We start from the raw sequence: 13,278 nt of genomic DNA on the forward strand, positions 1-13,278 counted from the left end.
GTCTTCTGTGTCACGTGCCCTCCTAGTGATTTGGACCACATCCTATACTTCTGCGTGAGGCACCTCAGTTACATTACTTCCTCAGCACAATCCAGGTTGTGTTCCACGAGACACGAAGATACCCAAAACCCGATATTCCTCACGAGTTTGCTGTCCATCTTTGGAGAGACTTTTACCCCTCAGCTTCAGCTTCTCCAGGGTACTCTCCACCTCCTTCAGCTCCTAGATATCCTCCTATACAGGTTGTACCTTCCCCAAGACAATATTTACACTCTGAAGGCACTCCTCCTCCTGGATATCCTCCACTTCTGATAGCAGATCCTTATCCCTTCTCAGATCCGTGGACTCTGAACCTACTCCTGTACTTTCACGAGCAGTAACACCCATTTCGGCATCACCAGTGTTACCTCAGACAGGACCTCCTTTACCAAATTTCCACGGCTGGTTCCCTCCTGCTTCTCCTGCCCCCTCCAACATGAGCAAACTCAGGGAGCAGCCCGAATCTTCTTCCAGGAATGGTACAAACTAGAGCGCAGGTTCGTGCTTTTCTCACGGGGATCTCAGATATGTCGCAACGCTCGCGTGCAACCTCTCCGGAAGCGACTCAAGTCCAAAAAAGACCCCTGAAGTCAACTTAAAGGCGAAGCACTACTTCAACTTCAAATTTCCCAGCTTCAGGACAGCATCTCCAACTTGGTCCAGAAAGTCCAACAACTCCAAGATTCTCGCAGTACCACACATACAGATGATGACGTGACGCAACCAGACGACTATGTGGACTCATTCCCACCAGAGGTAGAAAACACTGAACTCCGTGCCCCCTACTGTTTACTCCAGGCTTCCAAAACTGAAAGACTTGACATTCAACTTCCGGAAGCCTCCGCTGGCCAACGCAATCGCCGAACAGTTGACCAATGGCTCACAAAATTGCGAATGTACTTTGATACGGTTGACCTCACTTAAGGCAAAAAGATCGCCTTGGCAGCCTCCCTCCTCAAGGATACAGCTTTCCTATGGTGGCAACGACGCTTAAAGGACGGCAAAAGTGTGTTAACATGGGAACGTTTTGAACACGTGCTCCGTAAGCAGTTCATACCTGCTAATGCGAACTTCCAAGCACGTTCAAAACTCCGACAGTTGGAGCAAACAGGCTCCCTGTCTTCCTACATCCCTCAGTTCACCACATTGGTGCTGGAGATTGATGGGTTAACTGATGATGATCGCCTTTATGCTTTCATCTCAGGCCTAAATCCCTCGTTACGCATTGATGTCCTTAAAGCAAACATCACCACTACAGCTGGCGCTATTGCTTACGCAGAGCGCATAACAGATTTCCAAAACACAGGGAAGCAGAGTGCTAATCGAACACAGAACTCTACTATGGCCAAAGGTGCTCACCCTCAAGATAACCCCAGGTTTAGAAAAAACTTGGGTAATCAAGGTCAGCGACAGTCTCAAGATCCCCAGAAGTCTCAGAAATCGTATGCTGGATTCCAACAGAAGCACTCCTCCAAGGATCACGCCTCCTCTTCTTCACAAAGTCATCACCGTCATCCCCAACATAAAGGTGCGACCACTAACAAGAAGAACAACTCCAGCACAAAAGGACTTTGTACCATCTGTACAGGCGACCATAGATGGTTCGATTGTCCCAAGCGACCAAAGCAAAATTGCAATATGAAACCTAGCACTTCCCAAACAGAAGATGCTACCCCAGCACAAGACAAGAAAGGCAAAGCTATTCGAATGGCAAATACCATCCACTTGAGCCTTGCTAACAACCCCGAACCTTCCCTGGCTACTCAAGTACTTTCTGTTCAAGGATCGATTCGTGGAACAATTGTCACTATCCTCATCGACAGTGGCTGCTCTCATAACTTCCTAGCTAGTTCTATGGTCGACAAACTTCGGTTGACCACCAGTCCTAGTCTCATGGACTATCAGATTAAACTCGCAAATGGAACTACCTTCTTGTGCAACACCAGGATCAAAAACTTGTCTTTTCGCATACAACATTATACAGACAAGTTGAATTCCGATATCATGCCTATTTCTCGGTACGATGTCATACTTGGACAACAGTGGCTCTACGACTATGATCCATCAATCAGTTTTCGCAGCCATACTATCCAATTTATCCACCAGGGAAAACTTATTGAGCTAACTGGTTCTAGGGACTCTCCTTCAACCCTAGTTGCCTATGCCCTACAAGTAAAGAAGTGGGTTCGTAAACGTCAAGTAAAGACTTCACTTCTGTTGGTTACGACAGTAGAGGAGACACCAACAAGGGATCCTCCTAAATACCTCAACCAACCTTTTTTCCAGCCCTACCTAGATATTTTTCCACAAGAATTGCCAAAGCAGTTACCACCTCGACGACCAGTGGATCACCCAATCAAACTTATTCCCGGCAGTAATCCACCGTCGAAACCTCCTTATCGAGTTTCTTACACTCAAAATGAAGAAATCCAAAGACAGGTGACCGAATTACTCGACAAAGGTCACATTCGGCCCAGTCGCAGCCCTTTCGGATCTCCTGCACTACTCGTGGAAAAAAAGAATAAGTCAATGCGCCTCTGCATCGACTACCGAGCCCTCAACAAGCTCACTATCAAATACAAGTATCCATTGCCTCGCATCGATGACCTCTTCGATCAACTTCTACACGCAACACAATTCTCAAAGATTGATCTTCGTTCAGGTTATCATCAAATTCGCATACGAGAAGGCGATGAGTACAAGACAGCTTTTCAAACAAAGTATGGACACTATGAATGTTTGGTCATGTCTTTTGGGTTAAACAATGCCCCGGCCACATTCATGACACTAATGAACGACATCTTCATGCCTTACCTCGATAAGTTCGTCATCGTTTACCTCGATGACATCCTCGTTTTCAGCAGATCCCTACATGAGCACAAACAACATCTTCACCAAGTTTTTGAAGTTCTCCGTGCAAATTCTCTCTACATCAACATTGAGAAGAGTGAGGTCTTCAAGACCCAACTCGAATATTTGGGACATGTTATTTCAGCTCAAGGCATTTCTGTGGATCTCAAGAAGGTCGAGGTAATCCGAAACTGGCCTACTCCTAAGAATGTTCATGATGTCCGCTCTTTTATCGGATTGGCAAACTTCTACCATACAAAGGTCAATCAGTTTTCCGAAATCGCAGCTCCTATGTCTGAATTATTGAAAAGCACAGCAGTTTTTCAATGGCTTCTCGAAACAGAGTATAGTTTCCAACAACTCAAGCAAGCACTCACTACCACACCAGTTATGGCTATTGCTGACCCAAACCTTCCATTTGAGGTCATGACCGACGCTTCCGACATCGCTACAGGAGCAGTCTTGATGCAAGAAGGCAGAGTTATTGCTTTTGACAGCTATGGTAATCTTTACATTATCTGTGGATGTTCCAAATTCATTCAAAGGGAAGTATTTCAATGATAAAGAATTCCGCACAGCAGTACAAGTTCTTTCAAAAGATCAACATTCGACTTCTGAACAGAAGATTTTCTCATCCTATTCTTATACGGACGACCTTCTGTATTATCAAGATCGTGTCTGTGTACCACATGACAAGGATGTTCGACGTCTTTTGTTAAAAGAGCATCATGTAGTTCCTTATGCTGCCCATCCAGGCATCAACAAGACTTATAGGTTACTCAGTGCAACATACTACTAGCCTCAGATGAAAAGCGACGTCATCAAAATGGTTACATCTTGCTTATCTTGTCAACAAATGAAAGCAAGCCGACGACTTCCAGCAGGACTTCTTCAGCCTCTTCCAGTTCCAACTGAACGGTGGGAAAGTATTTCTATGGATTTCATTACAACACTACCACAATCCTCCCGAGGTTATACTCAGATTATGGTAATTGTTGATCGATTGTCCAAAATGGCACACTTTGTTGCTTGCAAAAGCAGTGCACAGGCTCCGGACATCGCCAAACTCTTCATACAACACATCTTCCGACACCATGGATTACCCAAGAATATCATATCCGACAGAGATCTTGAGTTTACTAGTCACTTTTGGATACTGTTCAGTTCAGCCTACCACCCAAAATTAGATGGCCAGACTGAAAGAGTCAACCAAGTTCTAGAAGAAATGCTTCAACATTATATTCAGTCACGCCTAGCAGCTTGGGAAGAGTATCTACCACTCCTTAAGTTTGCTTATAATAACTCTTTCCATAGTGCCATCAGCATGACTCCATTCCAAGCAGCTTATGGACACACTCCAATTGTACCTACGAATTTTGTACTTCAACATCGAGTGGCCCTAGCTGATCAACTGGTTCAAGAAATGCAAGACATTCTACTCCAAGTCAGGGATCATATGCGAAAAGCGCAAGAGCGGTATCAACCGTCTGCCAATAAACATAGACGTCACCTGGAATTTGACACTGGTGACACGGTGCTATTATTTGTAGCCCCACATCGCTATAAGATGGTTAAGTCTGTGTTTCCTAAGTTGCGACCAAGATACTATGGACCTTTCCGGATCATCAAGAAAAATTCACCTTTAAGTTACAAATTGGAATTACCACCATCGTGGGGTAAAATCCATCCGACATTTCATATTTCTTGGCTAAAGACGTACATTCCAGGCGATGAAGCAGTTCCTCCTGCAGGTGATTATGTCCCTGAAATCGAAGACGATTACGTTCTCCTTATTCCTTAGCGTATTTTGGACCCTCGACATCGACTTATCACGGAATTCCTTGTTCTTTGGCGAGATCTGGACGACTCCGACGCTACTTGGCAATCTGATGAAGACTTACAGCAATACTCTGACATTTTACAGCAGTATTTTCAGAATTTACCGTGATATTTTCTACATCAATTCATTATCTCCACCAGGGTCTTATTTTGAGTGGGAGGAGATGTCACGATCTGTGACGTATTCCTTTCTCTATATCTAGACTTATGGATGGTTTGATGAATGGACACTTGTGGAAGGGTATGTCCTTTCGACGGGACACTTCCTATGATGCACAACCCTTCACAAGAGACATTCTATTGAAGAGACACTCCTATTGTAATGTACCCTCTCATCAAAGGTCACACCCTTCACAAGGGGTACACGCCTCTTCATGCACATACACTTTGGAGTACACACCTTTTCATGTGTGACTCTTCACTCTCTATATAAGAGAGGCCCAACTGTATGGATGACACACACTACAAATACTACAGACACTCAAGCAATACAAATATTCCTTGTTCTCTGCTATTTCAGTCTCCTTTCTGTTCCTTAGCACATTTCTAAATATAGTAAATCTAGGATTTCTTACAGCACGCCATCGAAGCTCCTTACACAAGAGCGCACGGTTGGGAGGCAGCGCCATCTATTGTATCAGTTCTACAGTAATCAAATTTTTTATACTCCATACTATCTGCTTTTCTCTCTTGCATACGAGATCCTGTTATCTGTTGAGCACAGACGTTGTATTGTTTTCTTACAGATGCCACTATTATAAGGCATGTAGGATTGCCAACATTTCTTGGTCATACACATGGTAAGTGAGCTCTTTTGTCATCAAGCTGCCCGTTTTCAAAAGTGCACACCATGCTCCTGCCGTGAAACAGCCTCCACCCCGTTGCCACCACCCTTCCCTCACGAATTTTACCTTTGAGGGGTCCACTCAGCTCCCATTCCTGCCTACAATGTGCTCGAGGTATTCAACATCGATGCATTTGCTAGCGGCATCTACCTCCAACAATGAATGATCATGAAAAAATCAGACATATCAATACTGGGGCATGAATTAAAGCAAATTTCAGATCTTCAAAGCTGCAAACACATTCTCTCCACATGCATGCTCTCACACGCACTCACACACACACAAATTTATGTCAAAACTCAACCAATGTCGGTGAATGGCAAATTTAGACATGACAACATGATGAAGGCTAACACTAAAGGACAAGTCATCAAAAACTTATCTACATCCAAGCTACAGCTGCATGTGAAGGTAAGACTCCTTCATGAGGACATAAGAATATTTCCTTTTAGTCACTCCCAGTTCTAAGCGAAAAGGAGATATGTTATGTATCAAAAAGGAATTTTGGCACTGTCATATGCTTGTAGGTACAGAACTTTGTAGTCTGTATTTACAGAGACAAAATTCAATTTAAGTTGGAGATTGGAAGTACACCCCATCTTGGGAAAAGATACATCCCACCTGTCAAGTTCCTACATGAAATTCTAGGTGAAAATCTTATTCCAGATCCAATACATACGTTCCACCGTTTAAGATAATTGCATCATCTTTATTCCTACAAAGATATAGGGTGTATATAGGGTGTACCGTGTTCGCTAGAAAAAGACCTCCAGCTGACTCTTTACTGAATTTCTGGCTCGCTGGAGGGATTTGGAGAAAAACAGAGTTTTTCCAGCAATTAATTCAGATTGTGGTCACCATGAGGTTGGCTTTAAACGGTGAGGCTGCAATACATCATTTCTTTATGCAAGACTGTGACCCTTCTTCTATCTAATGGGATGTGATGGCTAGAGTTACGTCTCTTGATGTGGGGCACTAAATTTTCTTACATATTCTGACACATCTTTCCATGCATAAACATGTACGTGTTCACATGTCTCTTTATATGTGACACCTCAGTCGCTATGCAAGTCCCAGTAATAAAACAAGGTTCGATTGGCTTCCACGTTACTAGAATATGCTTGATACTCCCTTTACCAGTAAGAAGTAATATATGGTTGATACTCGGATGAAACAACAATAATCTGTCCAACAGTCAAATGCAAACGGGTATAATGCAAACGGGTATACGACCCATGTATGCAAAGACGCAGCCAGAGGTGGAGAACAGTCAGCATGATTTCGTTGAAAGCAGCATGTAGTAATAGGGAAAAGTTGGAACTTCTTCAGTATTAAAATTTCACCGAAATGTGCCCTCATAGATACCATGTTCCTAGTACGATCCGAGTGCCTCCTAAACCATGATCCTAATTACGTCTGGGCTGTCATACACAACAAAGGCTATCACACTCTATTCCTTCATTCCTCGTGTCATCTGCTTGGCAACTGCCGGGAGGAAACAGGATCATACCTTGAACCTTTTTATCCGGCGTTGCTGAGACTGAATTTTCGCTTTCTACGTGAGCTTCAGCGCTACTTTTCTCTTCAGAAGTCGCGAGCAGTCTTAATGAACGCTTCCCCGCGAGCCTTGCAAGATGGGCAGCTGGAGCTCGGCAAGGAGCTAATACTAGTAGTCTATCAGGGTACAAGTCGCGCACTCTTGGTGCCGGCGACCACGACGAGAAGGGAAGAGCAAAACAGGTCATGGGCAACAGCAAGAGGCATTGTTTAGCCATAGCCTCGGACGATCTTCCTAAGAGGTAAGTTATCTAGAATGAGTGAGTGAGAGAGAGAGAGAGAAAGAGAAGAGAGAGAGAGAGAGAGAGAGAGGGGGACAGAAGGTGGCACTCGGTGAGAGAGAGAGAGTGGAAGTACGAAGTTATGTATTGAACTAGGAATGTTTGGCCACCTTGTTCACTTGCTAAACTAGGTGTGGGTCAGGCAACATTTTTGTCGTGGAGCACTTAACTACTAACTCAAAATTGCACCTGAATCTTAGCATTTCTCCAATTTTTTTAAGAAAACAAGTGAATGAGTAAAAATGTTGACATGATACACGACACAGGGTCCGTTAGGCAGGACCTGATCCTCCCTGCAAATGTCAGGGGTGGCTATCTATTATTGACTTGGAGATGTCCATATTGTTTGTGTGTTTTGGGAGTTGAAGTCCAACAAATACATGAATAAGGCATCACTCACAAGAGCTCATAATCGATCCTCATTGCGGTCTATACAATATTGTCACATGGACTACAATCATATGAATAAAGATGATATCTTTTGATCGCGCTTCCAACTTGGATTTCGTTGCTCCCTCGCATCGAGAACATGCATCAAAAGAGAGGAATGTTGTAAGATTTCAGTTGAAGACAAGCAATTTTGAATGGACAAGCAATTGAAAATATTTGTATGATAATATATAATATAAACCATACATAGTGTGGGCGGCGAGGCGGCGTGCTTCCTTCTCCAAAGAGTTATAATCCAAGGGTTCGGGCCCTTCCCTAGGTGCCGAGAATATAAGTGTCGAGAATATAAGTGCCGAGAATATAAGCGCCGAGAATAAGTCTTGCAAATAGCCAAGATACTGGCATATTACCTGAATATCAATAGTCGTACTCATAGTCAAATGCCGATAAATCAAGCGGCGTGCTAGGCAAAATTCAAATTCTTATCAATTTTTGGCGATTTCTTTGAGCTTGGAGACGGGAAAAAGTCCACATTGTTGCAGGCATCAAGCTTACTAGGGAGCATATGCTTCAGATGATAATAAATGCTATCAGCCATGGCAAAAAGCTGCTTACACTACGATTGAAACAATGTCAAGGATGCCGGTATGGAAGGCTCATAAGTTTCCAATAAATGAGATCCCATAATTATACTTTTCCTTGCTCATGAATGGACCATGACAATTTGCCAGAGTGAAGCAAAGAACGATAGATGCTCAATGAAAGTGCAACTAACATGATGGCAAACATAAACAATCGCAGCTGCTCTGCGCTATAGCCCAATTTCCTAGGTCCCTCGAGCTCCAGTTTTGGTTGGCGTTTCGCTCTATCTAATCACATTGCTTGGTTGCTATCTTCTAAAGAGAAATCAATTAATAAGTATGTCCCCTTCCTTCCCTAGGTTAAGGAGGAGGAAGAGGGAGGAAGGAGGATGATGTTTTTGATGAGATGAGCAATTGGTATAAACCAGTAAATGTGATTGATGATGTAGATGAGGAGAAGGGAGGAGAAAGGAGGAGGGAGGAGGAGGAAGAGGGAGGAGCAGGAGGAGGAGGGAGGAGGAGAAGGGAGGAGGAGGAGGAGGGGGGGGGAGGAGGAGATGGAGAAGAAGGATGAGGAAGGAGGATGAGGAGGAGGATGAGGAGGAGGGAGAAAGGAGGAGGAGGAGGGAGTACAAGTGTAGAGAGTGCAAGGGTAAAGGCATGCTAGAACATGATAGTGTAAGAGAGCATGGACTCTACACAAAGTGAGGGGACTTTTTGGGTCTCTACACAAAGTGGGGGGATCTTTTGGGTCTCTACACAAAGTGGAGGGACCTCCGAAAGTGTAGCTTTTCATCTTTCTCTCTCTAGATCCTCATTTTGCAAGTATGATTGGATCTTTTCTAGAGAGGATTTTGGCTATCCTCATCCTTTAAGATTTATCATACCATCTTTCAGGCTCAAGATATTACAAGCGGAGCTTTGCCGCTACTCGAAACACACAATGCTCTCATAGTTGTTGTCCCAGACTGCACTTCTGGCCCTTGTTGCCACAGGGTTAACAACTCCTCTGGACCGACTTGATTACCCATCCTCAGGTTATGGTTGGGTCTACAGACAATATTGTGATGCGGTTGTCTTTACCCAATGAGTATGGTAAAGATGGCGGCGGTGATAGATGGAGTGAGCTTCTTGTTGATCTTTTCCTTGTAATCCACAAACACCGTAGATTGCTTGCTTAGTTTTTAAGAAGCCAGTGTCAACCATTTCTTCAAGCAAACACACATAATGCCCTTGAAGAGATATGGCTCTTTGAAAGAGGCGATTTGTAGTTTGAGCATCTATCTGTTGATTTGGATTGAAGCTGAGGTTGGGCAAATGGTCGTCAATGGTGAGGGACACCTCCAGGATGACTACTACGGCTTCATTGTATCTTGCACTTTCCTTGAGTGTTTTGTCATAACTGCTTTGCATAATTGATGCATGTTTGTCCAAGGCTCTGATGAGTGTTTCCTGGCTTGTCCATTTGATTTTAGAGTTTCTATTGACAGCCAATTGTGAGGGGCATCTGCATTATCTGGATCATGATGATTGGCATCCCACTGGTAGTGACAGGCCACCGCATCAAATGTGGGATGCATGCGAAAGGAAGATGGAACCTGCATGTATTCAAGGAGGTACTTTTCATTGAGCAGCTTTGGTCTATGCCAAGCAGGCTGTGGCTCCAATTTCATGCTGATTTCTGGAGTGATTTGTGCTTGGCGGATACTCATTGAAATTCCAAAGAGGTCCCATCCTACTCTTGACTGCATGTTTGGGTATTGCCTCCAAAAGTCACCAATGGGATTACTGAGCATGGGAATCCTATCTGTATCTTGTTGCAACTCCCTTGTGGGTGTGCGAATTGGATTTTCCAATTCTTGAAGCTCATTGATGGAATCATTGATGGTGTCTTCCATTGAAAACTCAAGGGAGATTGGAGGTACATGTAGTCTTGGGGGAGAGGAAGAGGTTATAGGGGAAAAGCTTGAGGTCGAAGCAAGTAGTGAATTTGAGAAGGTAGAAGTAGGGATGTCGATGGAAAGTGGAGGGAGAGTAGGGCAAATTGATTTAACAACTTGATCTAGACCAACCATCGAGTGATGAAAAAGCAACAAATACTTCATTTTCTTTGTTCGTTTTAGGTGATGGATCAGATGCATCGATGTAGAGGCTGATGTGCATGCAAGAAGTGGAATTTTTGATGAGGCTCAAAAGTGTATGATACTTGCACCAAAATGCATGCATGATGTGACAAGCCTATAGAGCAAAAAAGTACATTAAGAAACTCAAAGACGAGAATGTTTATTGTTGCAAAACACACATAGACTTTGACCTTGAGGGAAACTTCGGAGGGAACCAGCTACTAGATGGTTCGATTAGTCTTTCGCCCCTATACTGCCATGGTAGCAAATAATTGAGACCATTGTTGTAACTATTGGCTGTGATGTTGTATGATATGGAATGTTACACACCAAAATAATCCTACAATTCTCACATAGAAGGGACTTTATCTATGAAGGAAAAAAACCCTCCATTGACAATCTTTTCAATCTCTGGCCTAACATCATCGAACTTGAGACAAACGGATGCATGCTTCTTCCCATTCTCTCAAACTCATTCCTAGTAGGCTCATTGTCATTGCTAGCAACATCAACACACACTATTTTCCACTTTCTTCCTCAAACAACAATGAAAACGCCCCTGGCAACCTCTTTTCCTCTCCCTACCAACTTGGACATCATTGTATCAGTAGATGAACTCCTTTCCTCCTGTTTAGGTTCCTGTTTAGGTTCTGCTCCTCCCCCCAACTTCCATGCACCTCCTCGATCACTCTTCACACCTTTTGATGGATCCTCTGCATTCATTGAATGATCCACAAAATCTTCCTTTGACAAGAGAATCATAGGCCAGCTAGGACCACCTTTGAGCCCTAGGTTGAAATCGATTGAAACTACCTATATGTGCGAAGGCGTACATATGCTAGTGAGTGCTTGTGATACAATCTAGTCCTAACTATGGAAGACTTGGGGCCCCCAAATCTTCAATATTGTCAGGGATGGCTTGCATGTTGATGTAGTAGCGCTTCTGTCGGCTCCCATTTATTGTTGTTGTGAATTGGACTCCATCCAGTGTTTCTAGCAGTTTAGCTCTCATGGGATTCATTTTTTTGACTCGATAAGGTCCTTGACCTAGAAATTTGAGCTTGCCCTTATGGACTTTGAAATTTGAGCTTGCCCTTATGGACTTTGGTATTGTACAACAGAACTAGGTCACCTTTTTTGATGTCTTTGTCTTTAAGGTTTCTATCAAACCATGCCTTCCTTCTTTGTTTTTCTAGTGTCATGGCATGGTAAGCAACTAATCTGGTCTTTGTATGCTTCTCTAATTTGTAGAGTCTTTCTTTCAGTGATGCATGATCTCCCATACGTTCTTGTACTGCTATGTGTAGACTAGGTATTACAATTTCCAGTGGGACCACAGCTTCAAGGCCGTACACCAATTGAAAAGGTGTATTTCCTATACTGACCTTGAGTGTGGTTCTGTATACCCATAAATTTGCATTTAGTTTCTCTGCCCAATTAGAACGCTTTGGTTCTACTACCTTGGTGAGGACAATACATAGAATTTTGTTGTTGGATTCGGCTTGTCCATTCCCTTGAGGGTTGCAAGGTGTGCTCTTTCTATGGATAACCATAAAGCCAGACAAGTTCTTGGATGACCTCATTGACAAAATGTGTGCCTCTATCTGACACAATTTCAATGGGACATCCAAATCAGGTGATTACATTCTCGTACAAGAACCTTGCTGTGCTTCTGGCATCTGCCTTTCTAACGGCTTTAGCTTCAGCCCATTTGGTAAAGTAATCAGTGGCCACAAGGATGTAGTGTGCCTATGTTCCTAGAACAGGGGCTATGATCAATCTCCACTTGAGGGTTTCGAATGCTTGTTCGCATTTGTCTGTCTAGATGAATTTGAGTAGGAGCTTATATAGGGGTCTTGCAATCCTGGCATATCTCAGTATGAATCTTCTATAGTATCCGACATGCCCCATGAAGACTTGAATTCCCTTGTCATTTAGCGGGGGGGGGGAAGTTTCATGATGATATTTATTTTATCCATGTCAGTTTTGCAATCCCATGTCGAGAGACTATGTGTCCCAAGACTACTCCATGTGTGACCAAGAATTGGCATTTTAGAGGATTCAAAGAGATTCCATACTCCCTGCATTTTTAAAGCACTTCTTCAAGGCATTTCAAGTGATCCTTTTTTCCTGAGTGTATGCACAAGTCGTCGAGGAAGACTTGTAGGAACTTGTTGAGAAATTCCTTAAAGGTAGTGTACATTACCCTTTGAAAAGTAGATGGGGCATTGCATAAGACAAATGGCATGACACTGTATGCAAAAATGCCCCATTCCATGGCAAAGGCTATCTTTGCCTGATCTTGAGGTGCAATTTATACTTGGTTGTACCCGTTGAACCCATCCAAGAAGCTATACAAGTCAAATCCCACTACCCTTTCTAAAACTATTTTAGTCAATGGTAGGGGATAATGATCTCTGATTGTTGCTGCATTGACGTTCTTGAGATTCACACATATTCTGAGCTTCTTGTTTTTCTTAGGAACAATTACAATTGGTGACACCTAATCGATATGCTCGATCTCATAAAATGAAACCAACCTCCAATAGTTTTTATAGTTCTTCATAGACATGGATGCCATACTTGGGATTGTCGTGTAAGGTCCACATACCTTTGGTTTGGATCCTTCCCTTATTGGTATGGTATGTACTGCAACTTCTGGGGAAATCCCTTTCATTTCTTTGTAGGACCAAGCCATGCAATCTGAATATTCCATTAGCAATGCTTTCAATTCTTTTTCTTCTTCTAGAGTGAGTTGTTCACTGATGTACAT

At 43.2% G+C, this 13,278-nt stretch overlaps 1 protein-coding gene across 3 annotated transcripts in view; it reads right to left on the minus strand.

The window, feature by feature from the left end:
- LOC147887688 (uncharacterized) overlaps positions 1-7,381 on the minus strand; it is a 33,733-nt gene extending 26,352 nt beyond the window's left edge. For all 3 annotated transcript variants that reach the window (XM_087393892.1, XM_087393891.1, XM_087393890.1), the window contains exon 1: positions 7,084-7,381. In XM_087393892.1, the coding sequence (XP_087250018.1) occupies positions 7,084-7,348 (265 nt within the window). In that variant the 5' untranslated portion in view covers positions 7,349-7,381. The remainder of the gene's footprint in view (positions 1-7,083) is intronic.
- Positions 7,382-13,278: the final 5,897 nt, after the last annotated feature.

The sequence above is a fragment of the Dipteris shenzhenensis genome, chromosome 22 (genome assembly GCF_047967505.1).
Source record: "Dipteris shenzhenensis isolate YYH24624 ecotype China chromosome 22, Dip_SZ_1.0, whole genome shotgun sequence".
NCBI classification, from domain to species: Eukaryota; Viridiplantae; Streptophyta; class Polypodiopsida; order Gleicheniales; family Dipteridaceae; genus Dipteris; species Dipteris shenzhenensis.